The 21619-nt window shown below is 32.7% G+C and overlaps 2 protein-coding genes across 2 annotated transcripts; both read left to right on the forward strand.

Annotated features, from left to right (window-relative positions):
• Nucleotides 1-3164: 3164 nt before the first annotated feature.
• Nucleotides 3165-10524, forward strand: LOC134725066 (uncharacterized). The gene is made up of 5 exons (XM_063588609.1): nt 3165-3627; nt 7632-8601; nt 9059-9194; nt 9656-9722; nt 10328-10524. The coding sequence occupies exons 1-5, from the start codon at nt 3165-3167 to the stop codon at nt 10522-10524; spliced, it is 1833 nt and encodes a 610-aa protein (XP_063444679.1).
• A 2276-nt stretch (nt 10525-12800) lies between these two features.
• On the forward strand, nt 12801-20850 carry LOC134727000 (uncharacterized). The gene is made up of 6 exons (XM_063591391.1): nt 12801-12899; nt 13556-14033; nt 15533-16502; nt 17307-17460; nt 18054-18141; nt 20358-20850. Exons 2-6 carry the CDS (start codon nt 13571-13573, stop codon nt 20702-20704), a joined length of 2022 nt encoding a protein of 673 aa, XP_063447461.1. The 5' UTR covers nt 12801-12899; nt 13556-13570; the 3' UTR covers nt 20705-20850.
• Nucleotides 20851-21619: the final 769 nt, after the last annotated feature.

Here is a 21619-nt window from a genome sequence, read left to right on the forward strand (position 1 = left end):
TCATTACAAGACCGACAACATCATCGTAAAATATAGATATTTAGACAACAAAGGTACTTTCTAACAAAAATCGTACATGTATGAGTAGGACAATTATCCGAATGGATTACGTTACAAATCGATACAAATAAAATCCGAAAGAAGCCTTTTCAAATTTCTTAGCGGAATCATTTTGTTAAAATTTTCAACAGATATTTTGCAATTTCCTCCGCCGTAGTTGAAATTAAGTAGATTAAATTCTATTTGAAAGAAAGTAGAAATACTGCAAAACCGGAGAATACTGTGAGAAAATTCGATTACTGAAAGGGTAATTTATCTCAATTGCAAATTTCCCAGTAATTTCCTTCTTTTATTTATTTGACTGCTCCGTGCGAATGTATGCAATTGCTGCAAATTGGTGAGCCATTAAAAAGATTTGTGTAAATAAACCGCCAATACAGATAATAAACAATACCAAAATCAGAAGGTGGCTTTAAAAAGGTGAAATTCCGATGTTTAAATTAGCATCCTGCTGTAAAATTTACACTAAAGAGAGAACAAATTAAAAAATCAAAGGAATGAATGTGACAAATTGACAAGTGTTCTCAATAAACCTTGATAAAGATTAACAAAATGTATTTGTTCATTGATTGTACAATTAGTTTCAATGCTGTAAATTTGAAAGCAAAGCGAAAGACGTAAATAAATAGTTGTTTATCATCTGCGTACTATATATTTTTTTGTAAACAACTAATTGATTTATTTTTCTGAAGACATAATTTCTAATATTCTGTAACCATAATTTACTTTTATTAACCTTCCAAATTAATCTAGTAATAGGCCTAGCTCGAAAATAGTTTCAATACATTCAGTACTATTTTTTTGATTTGGCAGTACTACTGTAAGAGATTTTTTGGAATGATTTATTTACAAAATTAAGAATAAACAAGCAGGTTTTTCTAAACATGTTGCGAAATCCAGTTATACATCTTAACATATCAATAATGATTATTTTTTTTTTTCGAAATGAAGGCTTGATATATATTGCTAGTTTTATATCGGGATATTTCAAAATAGACTCGAAGTGCATGTAAATCAAATACCAATGCAAATAATTGATACGATAAACCGATATCCCGACAGTCCAATAGGTCAACACCCAAATTGCCCAACACCCGAATATCTAGACAATAGACTGTATTTCCATAAAATTACAGACAAAATTTGTGTTAAGATGTTCAAATCAGATAAATCAATTCAGATAAATCAATTCAGATAATACAAATGACTACAAGAAATTAAATCGTAAGAGCCAAGACTGATAATTAAAACAACGTTCCCGGGTTTAAGTTGTCATTATTCTTGTAGGCAAGATGTGAAAGATTTGAATTAACGGGTAGCTCTTCACAAGACAGGGTAATACACTTACATCAACCATTCAACGTTATGAATAAATAGAAATGCAATATTTGCTGTTGAACGTTAAACTGCCACAAAACAATAAACCAATCCAGATTGTTTATAGTAAAAATAGACTATCGACGGATTTGTAATAATATGAGCAACACGACGGGTGTCACTTGTGGAGTAGAAACTGCTTACACTTTCGGAGAACCTGAGATCACCCCAAGTTTTTGGTGGGGTTCGTGTTGCCCATTCTTTAGTTTTCTGTGTTATGTATTGTGTATTATTATTTGTCTGTTTGTCTTTTTTCATTTTTAGCCATGGCGTTGTCTGTTTATTTTCAATTGATGTGTTTTGCCCCTGTTCTATATCGAACACGTGTTCTTTGTAGCTAAATGTATTTAATACATAACTATTTCGTTTTCCACCATCTATTCACTGCCTCGGTTCACTGTTAACCAAAATATATTTTACAGGTGAAAACAAAAGAACAAGGAACAGAAATGTTTAACCAAGATGACCTGCATTTATAAATAAGCAGCGTGTCGGCTTATCAAATACTACGGAATAATAACTAAATAAGTTTCTTGTTAGCACAATGTATCAGGAAGGATCACTCTATTTTGATAACAAGGAAGTATTGTGTATCACGACATTTGGTAGTACTAGGTTTATCCAGATTTTCATTACTTTTAACTCTCATTTTACCTAAAACGACCTAAGATTAAACGATTTATGTAAGTATCTCAACATATTTTCTTTTTGTTTAAATATTTTTTGTTAATCATTTACAATATCGGTCGCATTATGAATAGTGATAGAATAATTTATTTTTCGGTTAGAATTTAATTGTTAATTAACAACACATAGCTATATATGTACGACGTAGATATCTTTAATTTAGTTTAGTGTGTGTGTGTGTGTGTGTGTGTGTGTACGTTGTTAATTTTGTGGTGTTTTATTTTATCTGATTTAGATTCGTAATATGAAAAATTGCATAATCTAGAATCTCGTGTTATTAACACAAATGAACAGCTCAAATAGAAAATGTATATTGAATATCCAGTTCAATTATTTTCTGTGATTTCGGTTATTAATTTAGAATAAATTTGTTCTGGGAGATTAAAATACACTTCATGGAGAATACATTAGAGCGCAATGAAATATGGTCACATTTTGTCTATGCACTTTGTATGCTGTCGTTTGATTTTGCAATCTTTTATATACACTTTTTTCAATGTAGGCACAACGTTAGTATTCACTATAGCTCTACCTGGAACAGTTTGATACAAATAAATTAAGGTATTTAATTAAATAAACACTATTGTTATGCATCTGCTCACTGTGCACAATTGGCTTTGCTTTGACTTTTTTGTTACCAAATGAAGGCGTAATGATTTTATTTGATAGCGCTTTAAGAAAACATATACACATGGCTCTGTTTAGAATATAACTGGAATATAAATTTAACAGAACAGTAATTTACATAATTGCTTGTAAGTTCCTTAAAAAAATCGCAATACAATTTTCAAAATGTTTCAAAAATAAAAATTCAAATAATAAAATCAGATTTAGACAATCAATTGAAAACATTGTTTTATTACAAGGACTTTAGATTTTCCAAGAAAAAAACTACCAGACTTGTAGATTTGTTAAAAAACCCAAACATTTAGAACATTTTGGGAGTACAAAGTATCTTCCGTGATTGCTTTTTATAGTACACTCATATTTCTGTACCTTCCCACCTGTTGACATTTGTATGACAATTTTAGATAAACACCATGAAAAGTAAATGGAAAAACTTTCTTAACCTTCAAGACAAAGAATACCATGTATTTGCCAATTATAGTGAAGATGATGGTAACTTGGTAAACGGATTGCTACAGCCCTTCGAGAATAGAAATTGTTTGTTCTACAATCCTGATCGTGATGGGCTACCAGGTCAACCAATCATGCGCGGTCATATCGAAAAAGGAATGGAACAGTCCAAGATTTCCATGCTTTTTATCACAAAGAATTTTCTGTCTGATGAATTGTGTATGTTTATGGCCAATCTTTCTATTTGGAAGTACATGAAAACGAAAGGAATTCATCGAGTATTACCAATCATCCTTCAGCCATGTAAAATACCCAGATACCTGAAAGTCTTAAACTGTATTCATGTTTGGAAATACGCAACTACTAGATCAAGTAATATGATGTACCAGACGCAAGCTATTACTCGATTAACGAAAGCCATGCTAGGTAATATTTCTAATACACTCTGTTTGAAAATATCATAATATTTAGGTCTTTCCACTTTTGTTTTTCTTCTGATTATTTTTTTTCTTCTGCCGTCTGAGATGCTTTTTTGTCTTACAACATATCGAATGGATTTTTGGCCAATGATGTTGTACAGTAATGGGGGTATCAAAACTCACCCTGTGTGACCGAACACTTATTCTTATAGGAGTTATCTTCCCGTGTCCCCTTTTTCTTGTTATCGCTATATCTCTAAAACCGTAAAATATTTTAACAAACTGTTTTTTCACAAATTGTTTGTCTGCTTTTAAGAATGATTGGTTAATTTTGACTGAAGTGATCGTAAGACATCTTATGGGAGTTATTTCCCTTTGAAAATTTAAGATAGGCGATATGTTGGATTAATTCGTACGTTATAAGTCGTAGAGGCATAGTCTTTTGATATGAAGTCCTTGGTCCATTTGAAGGGAATTGAGGTCAAGGTCAAAGGTCAAGGTTATGTTATAAATTTTGAATTTTGCTTGTTATCGTTATTCAAAAGAAACTGTTACAGTAAATGATATGATGTGTTTGCCAAATAACTGTTTACAATAAGGTGCAACTTCAAGCTATTCAAGTCGAAGAGTTTTGGTTAACCCTTATAGGAGTGTTCTCCCCTGATGTATTTGAAATCAGTATGTCTCCACAATCATACAAGTGATTGACCTGGGGTCTTTTGATTTGAGATGACTGACCTTTGACCTCAAAATCGAGGTCCAGGTCAAAGGTCAATTTTTAACGTTTTAGATTTTTACCTTTGCTAAAAAATCTTTCTGGTTCATTATTAAACAATTAAGTCTTCTGCATAAACCTATAAATCTAATTTTTTTCATATCAGTTTGATTTACCACATTACATCTACACGAAGTGACATTTTCTAACAATTTGTTTTCAATTTCTTTCTTATTATCGAGGTGGAAAGACCTTCAAATGTTCTCTGAAGAATTGGTTTTTAATTTTATTTATATTTGTATGCCCTGTCTATCATAGTGAGTGTGCGTTATATTTTCTGGTCGTTATGTCCGTTCATGTATGTCCCTTACCAGGTGAACAGTCTGATTTAAATAGAAATTATGTGTTTTTTTTTTAAGTAAGGTGGTTTCCATCGGAATTGAAATTACACCAATTTGTAACTTACAGCACATGTACATGATAATATGTGATTGGGATTCACAAAAATAATATATGACTAGTGCACACCCGTGATATCGCGGATCCGTGACTGAATTAAAGTATATAACTATGCGCAAGTCTTATTTTAGTACAATGTATTAGTATTGTCATCTGATAAAGTCATGCCGATTTTAAGATACACAGTTTTCTCTGCTTTCAAATCTTTCTGTTTGAACCCGGCGAACTGTCCAGAACTTATCAATTATTGGTAATATTAGATATTTGGAAACGCGACAAAAGGTCCTGGAATGGGGTAGTTTTTAATCAACAGATTTGTCCTATATTAGTTATAAATAAAGTTGAATTCTTTGATTCGCTGACAAATTGAAAACTGTACCTATACGCCTTATTTTTAGTCCAGATTTTAAGTATTCGTATTGTTAACCTCTTAAAAGGTCTTACTAATAAAAATACTACAATAGTTAACAATTTGACAATTTAGTAGTGTCAACCCTGTGATAATGACCCGTGTATATAGCATATTAATCCTGAATATACCGTTTGGTGATGCGCCTGTCAGATGCGGAACGTACAGATAAGGTAAAGGTAACAGGTGAATATACTATTGGTATCGGTATCGGACTCGACCCGGAACTTCTTAATTATTGGCAATATTAATTACGTGGATAACAAAAGGACCTGGAGTGATGTAATTTTTAATCTACACCTTTGCACTATATTAGTTGTATTCTTTGATTCGTCGATTTTACGTGATGACGGCTGATAAATTAGACCTCGTCTTTTTAGTATTATAGATAACTTAGGGTTGAAACCAGATTTTGCGGTTCACAGCAAATCCAGGAATCCTAAAGATCAACAAATGTGATAGGGTTGGTGTGGATGGTATCGTATAGGCACAGATTCTGGTGTATTACTTAATATATCAACACACTTATTTGTTTATTTGCTGAGATTGAGGCAGATATATTTTGGTTTTCTTTCGAGGTCGCGAGAATATCTAACCATCAATAAAGAACGATCTTTATATGGAGAGAACATACCTTTTTTCTGCAAACTTTCAATTTCATTTAAAAAATATTGCTTCTACACATAAGTAAAAATGATCTCGATAAACAATTTGCATAAACTGACGATAAAAACTGCAATTATATTATCAGGGAAATAATACCTTTCTGTGGTTGTTTAATCAAACGTAAGTATAAATATTTGGCGGGATTCGTAGTTGCGTTAAAATTATGATGAAGCGTTGAAATATTCAAATTCATATCGTTATTAATCAACTTTTTATTCTAATGTATGTTTTAAAATATGACACTGATATGACTTTATAACTTGATTTTATATTTTGTTGTTTGTCTTATTTGGTTTCTGTCTCTTTGGCATGTTCAAATCATCTTTTATTCTTTTTACTTTAAGAAGATTATTAAGTTTAAGTACACTAGAAACGGGAAGTAATTGTAGTTACATGATAAAATAGGTACTTTGCATAACAAAGTATCTACTTCGCATAACGATAAGTATACCCAATTTAAATACTATGGATTACTTCTTATACAAAAGGTTAAGCAAACAAAACAGGACAGAATTTAATTGAGTAAATACGGAAACACGAAACATAATTAAGAAACCACAGTTCATAAGTATGAGAGCACATCATGGGCCATAAAATGAATCAGCACAATTAAGCCAGATAACTGCTTATAATTAATATATTAACCAACTACATGATACAATGATATAGGCAAGTAGATTATATCAAGATGAAAGGACTAAAGGCTCAAATAGCCAAACTGGAAGAAAAAGTATGGCTTATGAAAATACTTAGTGAAATAATTAAATGAAAATAGAGAATGCGGAAGGTAAACCCATTAAAAAGGGTTGTAAACTTTGTCTGAATTTAATACGCTTTTTTTAATGTACCTACAAAATGTTGGCAGGACCCGAAAATGGGGGATATACCTCCGAACAACTTCACAGTGATAGGTACACTGTTCTATCTGTGAAGTTTGTAGGTCTGGATCTGGGTTGACAATTTTACGAGGAGTTGATTACACGAAATAGGGAACGTCTTTTGTAAATTTTTCCTGAAAAATATGCCACAATTATCCAACATTTGAGAATAATTAAAAAATTTGTCAAACAATTACATATGATCAAGTGTGCAACCTTTCTGTGGAGTTTTATGGATCTGGATTGAAAACTGTATGAATAGTAGATAACACTAAAAAGGTACCCATTTTTCTCTTCCAGCTCGACCCGGCAAAATCAAAAGGTTATTACAAACTTCACTACATGAGAAAGACAGAGCGTTCAATACAAGTTTCAAACACGTTTAGTAACTTGTTGTTATACTTAGATCTTGTTATCAAGAAGAGTCTGAGTATTGCATTTGAGCGCTTTGTTGCTTTGCGTAACTACAACTCATTGAAATAATAACTTTTTATTGTTGCTTATACGTGGTTTCGTCCAACAACACTGATCCAAAACAACTTACGTGGATATGAACAACTAAGCAACATTAGCTTCATTGGTTTCGTCGATAAAAAGACGAACATTCATTTTGGAAGTCAAATTTTGCAAAAGTTAAATGTAGATGGTTTCATTAATCTTGAAAAAATGGACGGGAATCATGTTGAATATTTTGTTGAATGATGTAGTCGTCATTTTAAAAAGGTTTTCAATTGTTTGGTGAGGGCTTGCGTTCGTCTTGCCATCTGAAACTTTCAAGCAAGTGTACGTACTAATGGAAACTATTTATACCTAACAATAAGAGTTTTAAACACTTTTGTATCACGTTTGGTGTTTCTTACAATTATAATTTTATTTGATTATAGATCCACCACCAAAATTTAGACGAATAAGATGGAATGGAATAAAAACACTGACATGGACACGTAATATTATTGAAAAAGTAAAGAAATCGGCATTAAAAGAAAAAGCTTCGAATCAGTCAATACACAACATCAATCTATTTCAACTATGGCGATTAATAGGTGTATTAAAACATTGCTTTCTAAACTGCCGGTACGGTCATTGTTCATTTGCTTGTAGTGGTAGAGAATTCACAAGATTTATAAGCCATGCAGAAGGATGCAGATATAGAACAATCAAGTGTTCAAACAAAGCTTGCCAGACTTTCCTTCCGAAATGGTGTGTCGATAAACATGTCGAGGAATGTCCACTAACCAGGATAACTTGTCCATCAGCTGGATGCGGAAAGAAAATCATAAGATGTCGAATAGAACAACACTTGTTTAAATGTCAACATCGCACTATTTTTTGTCCGAACAACCATTATGGATGTGCCCAACGACTTACACAAAAAGACGCCTTCAAACATTCAGAGATCTGTTTGTTTGCTTCATTTCTTTGCAATAAATGTGGTCAAACAATAATGAAAAAAGACATACATGAACATGAGAAGTATTGTATAAAGTCTGAAACAAAATGCAAGCTTTGTAAAAAAACGATGATTCGTGAAGAAGAGCTTTTTCACTTGGACGATTGCGAAATGGCGGTTGTCTCTTGTCCAAACATAGGTTGTGGAAAAACAATGGCCAGGCACAAAATTTCAAAACACAAGTTGATATGCTTACTCACGAATATCAGTTGTCCAAATTCTGAAAGGGGATGTAACGCCAGAGATAAAAGAATAAGTATACAAAATCATACATCATGGTGTCCATTTAGACTCTCACAATGTGAGTTTTGTGGGAGAAAATTTATTTTCAAGACACTTAATTTCCACATTAAAAACTGTCAGACGAAGAAGATATGTCAATTATGCGGATCGTCCGTTCCTAGGTAAAGATATTTAATGTAAGCTACGAAAAGGCAAATCGTCAAAATGAACAAATAAGACCATGGGCGACATAAAATTATGCACTATAATCTACAAAGCAGAAAATACACGATACAAATCGTATCAAGTATTTGGAAGGGTAAACTGTTCCTGTTTTCAAGGGTTTTATTTGATAAATTGTTGACCACAGCTGAAAGATGTATTGTAAACAAGGATTGTGTATCAAGCTGAAATACTATTTTAAGTTACATTTTACAGACTTATTGTCACTTTTTTACAATCATTTCCGGTCTAATTAAGGATACGTATACAATTTAATTACAAACATAAGATTTAAATCTCGAGGTTATGGGTCAAGGTTATAAAATTGTAAACCCTCAGCTCTTTGTGGTATTAATGTACAATTCTTTTGATATAATGAATTTATTTGTATTTTTGTATTTTTGTATTTTATTTTAGGTCAACTTGGGGAACTCACGAGCGTACATGTCAAAAGAATTACAGGTCTTCACCTGATGATGGTTGTCATGTGAGAACTGGCACATTGGAAGACAACAAAGAGTTATGTATGGAACATGATCACACTCCTCCAGTAGTAAGTCTTCTGAATTATACTTTTTGAGAGTGAAAATGTGCACAAACGGGGATAATTCTATATAAAAGGCAACCAGCCATTTTTATTTCGGGTGTGATATGTGAAATGACAAAAGTTTTATTACCTTATGTTGAGTAGGAATTTTATTGATCACAAAAATTAATTGGTTAAACCAAACATGGAATACAAATGCTTTAATGATAACTTTACATGCAGATAAACAACCTCTTCAAGTGTCAACATGCCATCATTTGAAAATATTCTTTTTGCGGACCACTAAATATATAATTATGTATTTACTTTTTTTCCGTGAAAATTTACGACTTTTTATATTACCGACACTATTAACTGATTAAATTTTGAAATGCTATTTTCGCAAGAACTATTTACTTTAATTCAAAAAGATTAATTATGAATGGAATACATCGAGCGTTCTTTCTTTATGTTGTTTTAATTTGCAGGAGCAACCTGGTTTAGATTTACCAGATGGCCCAGCACTTTCTCCCCCGCATGAAGAGCTTCCTAAAAGTAAGAACATATTTTTTTTATTTGAAAGTTTTCGTCTAATTTGTTATAAAAAAAACAAAGCAATTTTATCTTCAGTAAAATTTATTTCCAAGTCTACCACGAATTTTAAGCGTCTGGTCACTTCCGTCTAAAGGAAATTATAAGCCAGGAGCTACTCAAATGGTCGTCTTTTGTTATCAATATTCAATCTCAATTAGTTCCTGTTTGGTTTATTTTTTTATTTTAGAATTGTGTACGATTAAGAACTACACAGCGTATAGACAGTTATCTGGTTCTCACCACTTGGCGTTCGTAGTCCGTCGTCGTCGTCGTCGTCGTCGTCACTAACTTCAACCAAAAATCTTTTATTTTGACCTAACTGGTCAAATACCAGCAGTTTTCAAAATGTATACGACGACCCCTCATGCAAACCAACAAACCAAAATATCAAACATGGCCATAATCTTCCGCACTATTTTAGGTCTTCATCTTGAAAGTCCGATTAATATACATGTAAATGAAACGAAATATAGGCGTAACTTTAGATACCCAAAATCACAAAAACCAAGAGTTTATATCGTCATAATATTTTTTGATATAACTAGATTGCAATTGAATAATTTTAGGTGATCCTTTAGCCAATCATCATTCTACTCATGGAACAAGTACAGTTTCAATTCGATGGCGACCTAGAACCAGTAGTGACAGTCCAGATAATGGTGGACCGCAGACTTTGGAAGATTTTCTAAAAGAAATTCTCCGCACGAATATCAATGTCTATTCGTTCGTCGAAAAGAAACGAAAAGTTGAATTCCGACATTAAACATTTATATCTACAAGACACCTTTTTATTGTTATGATTTTTAGAAATGTCTTAGTCGCAAGAATCCCATCATGGCAACACAAAGAACTGCTTCGTATTAACTGTCCTAAAGTTTATCTTTTGATGTTATAATAAGTTTAACTGATGCCAATCAAAAAACTTATCTTGAAAGAACTGAAAAAATTGATTCAAATATATTAGTATATCGTTAACAAGTCAATTATTTCTTGTGATGCATACATCATGAACGTTTGGGATTCAATATTTGTAATCATATACATAATCATAAAATTTCGAAGCTCATAAGTAAAGGAAGCTTTTAAAATTGTGGCCAGTTAATCGCAGAGTAAATATGTATATGTACTGTGCAGTTACACCACTATCCCAGGATAGGAGGAGTTGGCGCTCATTCAAACTAGTTTTACTTCGCCACATTCTGAAAGTGCCTGTCCCAAGTCATGAGTCTCTAACTCAGTAATTATAGTTTGTTTTATATCATATTTGTTTTTCATTCATTTTTGTACATAAATAAGGCCGTTAGTTTGTCGCATTTGAATTGTTTTACATTTGCCATTTCCATGCCTTTGATAGTTGACTATGCTGTCTTAAAAATTGTTGAATGCCGTACGTATAAGTTAAATTTTGTGTCTCTTGTGAAAGGTTGACTCATTGGCATTGATACCACGTCTGCTAATTCGTATAATAGCTAAAAATTTCAGTGTACGTATTATACAAGTCATTGTTATTAAAGACCTTTTTGACCAATATTTTGCACTTTCGTTTGTTCCAATCAGGTAAAAGATTAAGAGAAGCGTCTATCATAAAAAAATACTTTCAAGGAAAATAAGTCAGTTGAGTTTTTATAGGAGTTAGAGCTCTTGACTGTTGATTTTTATCCATTTTGGAGTAAAATTCTTAATTATTTGGTAAATATAGAATAACTGATCAGCAAACTAAGATCGGCAATTCCGTCAATATGGCTAAATTGGCAGCGAATTACGTATATATGAAATTGATCTGAATCTGCACCTGTTTTACTTATAAAGACATTGTGTAATTACATGTTAGGCATAGTCAATCAGATAGCATATTGTTACTTAATGATGCATGTTTTATTATTATGTATTTTATGGTTTTCCCCGCAATTAATGCTGTTTATCATTTGTCTTAGGGAAAATATGTTTTTGTTACTACAGCGCTAGCATTTATAAAACTTTCTGCAATAAAGTATTCATGTATTCATGCAAGCATTTAATCTACTTATCGCTAGCCTGTCAACAGTTATGAGTTTGAACCAAGCTCATGATAAGATAAAACTCCGAACTTATTTGACTTAGATTGCCACTTTTTATGCTGAATGTCGGTTGTTTCTTCTGGAAACACTGACGTCTTCCATCATGCATATATTGAGTATATGGATTTAATATAAATGTAGAACATCAGCAAGTTCTTGTTTTGTTCAATGCGGGGGAAATTACATGTACAAAAAGGACCTTAAATTTACATGTTGAACATCTGTAGCTTTGAATAAAAAATCACACTGTTTGATGAGCCAGACACTTGCGCATTATAACAGCACAGAATTTCAATATTGTCAGATCATCATAGTTATGCAAATACAACATGCAATTTTAAAGGTAAACCGTTATCGGTAAATGCGTTCACAGCACCACCCATGCAATGGTTTCTACCCGAAAAGGTGTGTCAAGTGAATGTTATCAATACCAGTATAAAGATGGTGTTGCCCTGCTACAAATAAAGATATATCAAATACCATGTCCAACCTCCATTGGCTATGACCTTTTCATCAGATTGATATTGCAACTTACTACAGATTTAAAGACGCAGGGTGAAGAACTGTATCCTGACTTTCCTCAAGCTAGCCATCCTTTGCTAGTAAGGTCATACTCAAACGTTTAATTTATACATTTACTGTGGAGCTGGATCTGCTTACTGTGGAGCAGGATCTGCTTACCCTTCCGGAGCATCTGAGATCACCCCTGGTTTTTGATGGGGTTCGTGTTGTTTATTCTTTAGTTTTCTATGTTGTGTCACGTGTACTATTGTTTTTCTGTTTGTCTTTATTATTTTTAAGCCATGGCGTTGTCAGTTTGTTTTAGATTTAGGAGTTTGACTATCCCTTTGGTATCTTTCGTCCCTCTTTTACAGCTTATGAGCTTATCAAATACTACAAAATGATAAGTTCTCGTCAGCTCAACGTATCAGGAAGGATAACTCTGTACTATTTTAACAACTAGGAAGTATTCAGGATATCACGAAATTTGGTGGTTGGGTAATCCTTGAGGGATAATCTAGGTTTTCATTACTTTAATCTTCATTTTGATCTAAAAACGACCTCGGATAAAACTAGTGATGTAAGTTTGTTAATATATGTTCTTATCTTTTTTAAATATTTTTAAGTTAAATATTTGTAAAATAAGTATGGGATAATTATTTTCGGTTAGAAATAATACATGTATATCGGATGTTGATAAATATACCACAGGTAAGAAGTATGTATCTTTTGTGTGTGTATTGACTAAGTTAAAAGATGTAACGTTGTGTGTTTATCTGATTAAAATGCATAATTTCAAATATACCATAATCTAAAATCACACGACCTTTACACAGATAAACAGTTATATAAAAAAATATATTTACTTTAGAGTCCAATTTTGTTCTATGTGTTTTCGATTTTTAATTTATACAATTTTTTTTTGGAGGGGGGGATGTTAAGAGGTTTTAAGAAACACATCATTGAGCAAAAATATGATCACCTTTTTGTTTTGGAATTTCGATGAATGATTTGTCATGCCGACATATGTAATCTGTCATAAAAAAATGTTCCCAACGTAGGCACACCGTTATTATTACTCAGTATAGATTTAACAGGATCTGTTTGATAAAAAATATCAAATTGTAATAGCATGCACTTATGAGAGTACACAATTTCTTTCTGAATATGCCTTTTTAAAGAACACTTATATTTTTGTATTTCCGTATTAATTTGAGTGTTAAACAACAATTTTAGATAAACACAGACACAATGAAAAGTAAATGGAAGAGCTTTCTACAACTCCAAGACAAACAATACCATGTCTTTGCCAGTTATAGTGAAGATGATAGTGGATTGGTGAACGGCTTGTTACAGCCCTTCGAGAATAACAATTGTTTGTTCTACAACCCTGATCGAGATGGGTTACCAGGACAACCAATCATGCGCGGTCTTATCGAACAAGGAATAGAACAGTCCAAGATTACCATGCTTTTTATCACAAAGAATTTTCTGTCTGATGAGTTGTGTATGTTTATGGCCAATCTTGCTATTTGGAAGTACATGAAAACGAAAGGAATCCATCGAGTGTTACCAATCATCCTTCAGCCATGTAAAATACCCAGATATCTTAAGGTTTTAAACTGCATCTATGTCTGGAAATACGCACCTTGCAGATCAAGTCATATGATGTACCAGACGCAAGCCATTGCTCGACTTACGAAAGCCATGCTAGGTAATATTTTGTATATACTCTGTTCGTAAATACAATAATTCTCTTATTTATGTTTGTTTTATTTTATTTTGATAAGGTACATATAGTTTTCATCGAAATTGAAATCATATCAACTTGTTACCTAGAACACATGTGACACTGACTTGTAAACCTTACTTGAATCTATATGCTGGTGTAGGTGTTTGTTTTGTTTGGTTGTTGTCTCCTTTATTCATTTTATTTAAAGGATTGTTAAGTTTAAGTACATAAGGAAAAGGAAGTAATTGTAATATCATGATAAGTTAATACAACAAGTTTACGTATATATTTCACATAGAGATATTTGTACACATCGATTACTACATTTATTATTACAAAAGGTATTGCATATAAAAAAGGACATAATAATAGGGTACACAAGTATGTAAACATGAAACATAATAAACAAAAACAAAAACAGTTTCATATGGCCTACACAAACCTTTTTGAAATAAATGAAATAGAAAAAGAAGAATGGTTTAGGAAAAAAAACCTCCTTAGTGAGAGGTGGAGAAATGAAATAGGTTTGTAAATCTTTGTTTGAAGTTCGAAAGAGATAGATTGAAAACGAAATTTAATTCACATTTTATTTTTTATTATAATGTTCCTGTAAAATGTTGGGGAAATTCCCCCAAACAACTACATATTAGCAGTTGCACTGTTCTATCTGTGCTGTTTTCAGGATCTTTATTGAAAACTTTAAGGGGAGTTATCTTTACACAAAATAGGGAATAAAAATTTGAGAATGGGAAAAAATATTAATACAAGTCTATATCAACAAGTCATGAACATCATCAAGTAAGCAACCCTTCGATGATGTTTTATAGATCTGGATTGAAAACTGTAAAACACTGAAGCCCCACTAAATAGTTACCCATTTTTCTCTACCAGCTCGTCCAACTTAGTGCAATCCGGCTTAAACAACATATTATCACAAACAACACTTAGTCTACCTGAGAAAGAGACTGCGTTCAGTACAAATGCAAAACCAGATTGTAGCTTGTTATTTCATGTTTTGGTTAGATTGTGTGATCATTATGAGTTTGAGTGTGGTATTTAGACACTGTGTTGCTTTGCCTAACTACAACTCTACAACTCAATGGAAAGATAACAACTTTTTTTTTACAGCTAGTACAGGGTTTTATTGATCAAAACCAAGTCATATGGTATGAACAATCAAACAACTTTTGCCTTCGTAGACTCCATTGAGTAATTTACGAACAATAAACAATGGAATTCAAATTTTGCCATAGTTAAAAGTTCATGTTTAATTATTCTCAAAAGAAAATTGAATGTTGTGGTAGATCATAATGAGTAGTGTTTTTTTATAAAGTTTAACGTAATTGCTTGGGTATAAGTCTTACCAAATGATTTCGATCTAAAATGTGCAACCAAGTACTAACGGAAACTTTGTCAAGGAGTTTAAACCCTTTTGTATCACGTTTCGTGCTTCTTACAATTATCATTTTATTCTATTTTAGAACCACCACCAAAATTTAGACGAATAAGATGGAATGGAATAAAAACACTTACGTGGACGCGTAATATTGTCGAAAAAGTAAAGAAATCGGCATTGAAAGAAAAAGCTTCAAATCAGTTAAAACACAACATCAATCCATTTCAACTATGGCGATTAACGGGTGTATTAAAACATTGCTTTCTAAACTGCCGGTACGGCCATTGTTCGTTTGCTTGCAGTGGAAGAGAATTCACCAGATTTATAAGCCATGCAGACATATGCAGATATAGACCAATTAAGTGTCCAAACAAAAATTGTCAGACGTTTCATCCCAAATGGTGTGTCGATAAACATGTCGATGAATGTCTTCACACCTGGATAACTTGTCCATCAGTTGGATGTGGAGAGAAAATCAGAAGATATCAAATAGAACAACACTTGTTAAAATGTAAACACCGTTCCATTATTTGCCCAAACCACCATTTTGGATGTGACCAACGACTTACAGGAGAGAACGCTTCCAAACATTCAGAGAACTGTTCATTTGCTTTCATTCTTTGCAATAAATGTGGTCAAGCAATGACGGAAAAAGACTTGCATGAGCATGAAAAGTTTTGTGTAAAGTCTGAAACAAAATGCAAGCTTTGTAAAAAGACGATGCTTCGTGAAGAAGAGCCTTTTCACTTGGACGCTTGTTTACTGGCGGACGTCTCTTGTCCAAATATAGGCTGTGGTTTAACCATGAAAAGATACAAAATTTTACAACACAAGTCAATGTGCTTACATGCAAATATCAGTTGTGCAAATTCTGGAAGGGGATGTAGAACAAGAGACAAACGAATTAATATACAAATTCATATAGCATCATGCCCTTTTCGAATGTCACAGTGTGAGTTTTGTGGGAGAAAATTTCCTTTCAAAAAACTTAATTCCCACATAAAAAGATGTCAGACGATGAAGATATGTCCATTATGCGGATTGATGGTTCCAAGGTAAAATTATTTTAATTTATTTTAAGAAAAAAATTAACATCATTTAATACCAAAATAAAAAGTATACACACAATATACATGTAAAAAAGAAGATGAGGTTTGATTGTCAACTATCCACAAAAGACTAAAAAGATAAAGACATTAACAACTATAGGTCATCGTACGGCCTTCAACAATGAGCAAAGCCCATACCGCATAGTCAGCTATAAAAGGCCCCGATAAGACAATGTAAAACAATTCAAACGAGAAAACGGACTTATTTATGTAAAAACTATGAATTTCAAAGAAAACAAATATGTAACACATAAACAAACAACAATCACTGAATTACAGGCTTCTGACTTGGGACAGGCACATATATAAATAATGTGGCGGGGTTAAACACACAAGATGGCTTCTGAACAAATGTCACGATTCGATATCACATCTAGTGCTTCGGAAGGGTTAACAGTGCTATGGTTGCTTTTAATTTCATAGGTCTAATTGTTTGACCATAGCTAGGTAACTGTTGCAAACGGTCAATTGTGTGTTTATTATTGTTTATTGTTCAAAGATCATATTGAGAACAATACCTTTTTTTTATCTATCTTAAAGTCTTAGATTGCAAAGCAAATTGACGTCGATATAGTAGGTGGTATTAAGCGCGAAGCGCCAAAACGGTTCATTCTGTTATGGCAATGAAATAAGGAATAGCAAAGACAACATTAAAATCTTCACACAAGCAATAAATGCTATATGAAATGCATTCAAGTTATATATTGTATATTAAGCAGTCTTATTAATATTTTCGTATATGTCCTACAGATCAACATGGGGGACACATGAGCGCGCTTGTCCAAGGAAGAATTGGCAATCATATTGTGACGTGTGTCATAAATTGGTGAGAAATGACAAAAAGGAAGACCACAAAGAGTTATGCATGGAACATGCTCACATTTCTCAACAATACGCATCCGCAGTAAGCCATTTTCTATTACAAATGTAGTAAAAGTGAAAATGCAGTAAATCAGTTGTAGGCCCCAAACTATTTTAGGTATGGTACAGTGGTAGTATCATAAAGGGAATACTGGCAAGAGTTTACTTTATCCTATGTTCACAGTTCACCACAAATGTTGTTTTCCCAAAAGGCGCAAAAATACTTTTATCTTTTTTAAAAATCTGACAACTTACTTTGAACTATTTTTCTTTGTACTGCATTAAAAAAAGTCACGTGAAATAAAAGCTAATGTGATGTTATGTTGAGATAAAATGTTATGTACTATCAAAAATAAATATTAAGACTGACCATAATTGCGGTCACTTCCATTTTAGACAAGTGTATTTTACAATAGCAATCTACTTTAAAAAAAAAATGCTAAAACTTTCATTATCATCAACTTTGTAAAACCCTAGATTTATGCCCAAAATGTCTTACCGGGCCTACGCCTTTCAGAATTGTTTCATGTGCATGAATGTGAACATAATAGATACTTTGCATCATGTACTGATAAGGACGATCATATCAGTACTTGGAACCTAATTTTCCATTACAAATTATTTTGTATTTTGCAGACATGCGGATCTGACAGTTTAATTGTCGCTGCAGGATCTACACATTTCAATACGCATGTTACCTTAGAAACCAGAAACCAGATCGACAGTAAGTTTTCTTGGGTTTTTGATTGTGTGTTGGATAATAAACACCCAATACATGATAGTCTCCACTATAGTTAGTTTACGATAAGTGCATGAACTCGTCGGTTCAATTGGAAGATTTGCCATATTAAAGATTTAAAAATTGACATTAATTTTTGTGCTTCGACAAGAAAAACGCAACATTTAGGAGGGTGTGGATATGGTTTACAGAATATAGATTAATTATGATTATGGACAAAATGTGCAGAGCACATCCATATATAGAATAGAGAAAAAATATTGAGTGGAAAATAAGGGGGTGCTTATAGATATGGGCACAGGACGTTTGCGCTTTTTTACCTGTTAAACGATTATCATAGGACATTTGCGCTTTAAATTTTGTATCACCTGTATTAAATTGACCGGACACGTGCGCTTTTTACCTATAGTCGTCCACCTGTAATTTCAATGAGGAGTTATATTATGTAGATGAATTTAACTTATATTTCACATTTATTTATTACGACAAATGGTGCATAATCCTTCCATGGCCACTTTAAAGAACAGTTCTACTCACCCATTCTGCTACAAAAACCTTGAAGAGTATCATTTAACAACAGTCGTTGATTTACATTACGATTTGTTATATTAATGAAAAAGGCACCCTAGATGCAGAATTGAAAAACATGATTATTTATTTGAACTATGGGCGAAATACCTGTCAGATATCTTTGTTTAGTCCTTGGGCTTCAGATATCAAGCTAAAAACTGACCTGTGATGACTGTACGTGTTTCCATGTCTTTATAATGTTTTCTATTCCTAGTTTTAGCTGTATATAAACTTTTTAACATAATATCAATGTGCTAAGAGATGTTCTATGCAATGTTTTTTAAACTTAATGTACCCGGATAAAAGAGGAGGACAGTCATGAAAACCAAATATTGCAACAGCGCAAATGTCCTATGTAAAAAGCGCATATGTCCATTTTTTAAAAGCACAAATGTCCTATGATTTGAAGCGCAAGTGTCCAAAAATAAAAGCGCAAATGTCCTATGAAAAAGCGCAAACGTCCTGCATCGATAGATATAAAGAATAGCTAATAACAGACAAAATTTATAAAGAATAGAGAAAAGTTATATAAAAAATTAAAGAATACAGAAATGGAGACCCTCGTATATCAGAAGGCTAAGAAAACAATTGGTCTGCTCAAAGTTGAATCTTTTTAAAATATGAATCATGAATTATATATGCAGTGGATATTACCATTGCACGTAAATTAACCATCCTTTTTTTAAATTATTCAAATTTCTTGTTTATAGACCCTACTTTATGGAGTAGAACAGAACCATAATATTAATACAAAGAATTACTGCTTTTATAGAAAAGCATTTTGATATATACCTTTTTGTGCTTCCTTGTTACATATTTGCTTGTTTTAAGATTATAAAACAATGTTGACTGCTGTACTCCTATTATTGACATTTTTACCTATTATTTCTATATAAAAAAGAAGATGTGGTATGATTGCCAATGAAACAACTCTGCACAAGAGACCAAAAGTAGACAGAAATTAACAACTATTGGTCACCGTACGGCCTTAAACAATTAGCAAAGCCCATACCGCATTGTCAGCTATAAAAGGCCCCGAAATGTTTGTTTTGTTCATTCTTCGTTGTCATTATTATGGAATATGATGCGACTGTCATACAAGTGGGATGTTAATTAGCTAGCTATAAAACCATGGTCCACCATTGTCTACATAAGAAAATGCCTGTACCAAGTCAGGAATATAACAGTTGTTATCCATTCATTTGATATATTTGAGCTTTTGATTTTGCCATTCGATTATAAGGGATTTTCCGTTTTGAATGTTTCTCGGAGTTTAGAAGTTTTGTGATTTTACTTTTCGCTAGTCGCACAAGTTCAGGCATTTATCACCATATGCATGTTACCGTTTTCGACTGAATAAACAGTTCGTCATAAGACAAAAATAAAAAAAAATAATTATTTGTATAAAAAGTGAGATAGTGGTTTGTCTTGAACAAAATAATGCAGAGTACATAATTATGTAGTACTTAATAAATTGTATTTCCTTATTTGCATTTACTGTTGTTTTGCAAACAATATTGATATACTAGCTAATAAAACGAAAAGTGGGCTAAGCGGTAACAAAAATGCAATTCAACGAAATAAACAAAAACCTAGGGGTTCATAACTTTTATTTCATTTATTTATCTCAGGTGAGACGATATTGTACAAACGTCATTCTAATGTAAAACGAACAGATTCAGATAAACGGTATTCCAGACATAAAAGTGACAGCTCAGATGATGGCGGACCAGAGAGTATGGAAGCATACGTAGCAGCCATTATGAGCATGCGCGATATCCCAGTTAACGCAAATGGACACAAGGAAGACTTCGAAAGCTCCGAACTTATTGGAGGGAGTCATTGTGCAAAGTCAAGGAAAACTTTTACCAGCATTTTGTCAGCAGCAAGTTCTTACAGCATGAAAGATTTGGAAATACACAAAGCCTTTGATTCAGACTTCAAACATTTCCATCGTCAGAGGGACTCTTATTCGTGACGAATAACAGTCAGTATTAAGAGAAAATAACTATGTGACGAAATTAAAGTATTGGATCATCTTATGAACGAGTTATATTCAGTTTCCTGGCTATGATGGCAATTAAAATGAAAAAATGGTGATTAATAAAAAAGAGATGCTTTTTATGTGCGCATTTTCTTTTTCTCCCACGGATAATATTCCGCTTGATAGTCGAGTTTATGGTTTTTGCAATTAAATTACTGATAAGTTTTTTACGCATCAGACAAAAAAGGACAACAAAAAACCCTCAACGGACACAGTGAAAATCCAAGGTAACGTTTGGTAGGAGCAGAAGATTGGGAATATTCATTTTTCGTTCGGAATATGTGTGACACAACATCTTTATAGACTAGCAGTCATTATTAAGCAAAGGTATACTACCCTCCTTTCTAAGTAGTCTACTCTTAAAGAAGGGTAGTGTACCTAACCTAATAATGACTTCGCGATTAAGCTAACAAGCAAGCTAACCAATGATTCTACTTTTCCCTACACACTCAATGTAATCGGCTATAAATCATTATTTGTTTATAAAAAAAACCTCCGAGAGATTGGTTTATTACGAAGTAGTATTACTATAAGGTACCATAGCTATTTACAAGTTATTTCAAATAACTTGAATAGCAGCATAGTTTTCAAAAGAATAGTAAGCAGCAAGGGTTCCCCGAACTGGGTTAAAACTCACAACGATTTTCCTCAGTTTTGAGGCCTAAAGCTTTTTAAGTTTAAATTTGATTCGAATGGACAGCTTTTCCTATATGTTCTATACGATAAATCAGTACTATGATTGGATGTCTAAGCTTAAGTGGTTTTATGCAATTAGTCATAGTGATCACGGCATGTAGATAAATAAACTGGTCCGCCGTTCTATCTGCAGCTTCGCATCGTCGCAGTGTA

This window comes from Mytilus trossulus, chromosome 1 (assembly GCF_036588685.1).
Source record: "Mytilus trossulus isolate FHL-02 chromosome 1, PNRI_Mtr1.1.1.hap1, whole genome shotgun sequence".
Lineage (NCBI taxonomy): Eukaryota > Metazoa > Mollusca > Bivalvia > Mytilida > Mytilidae > Mytilus > Mytilus trossulus.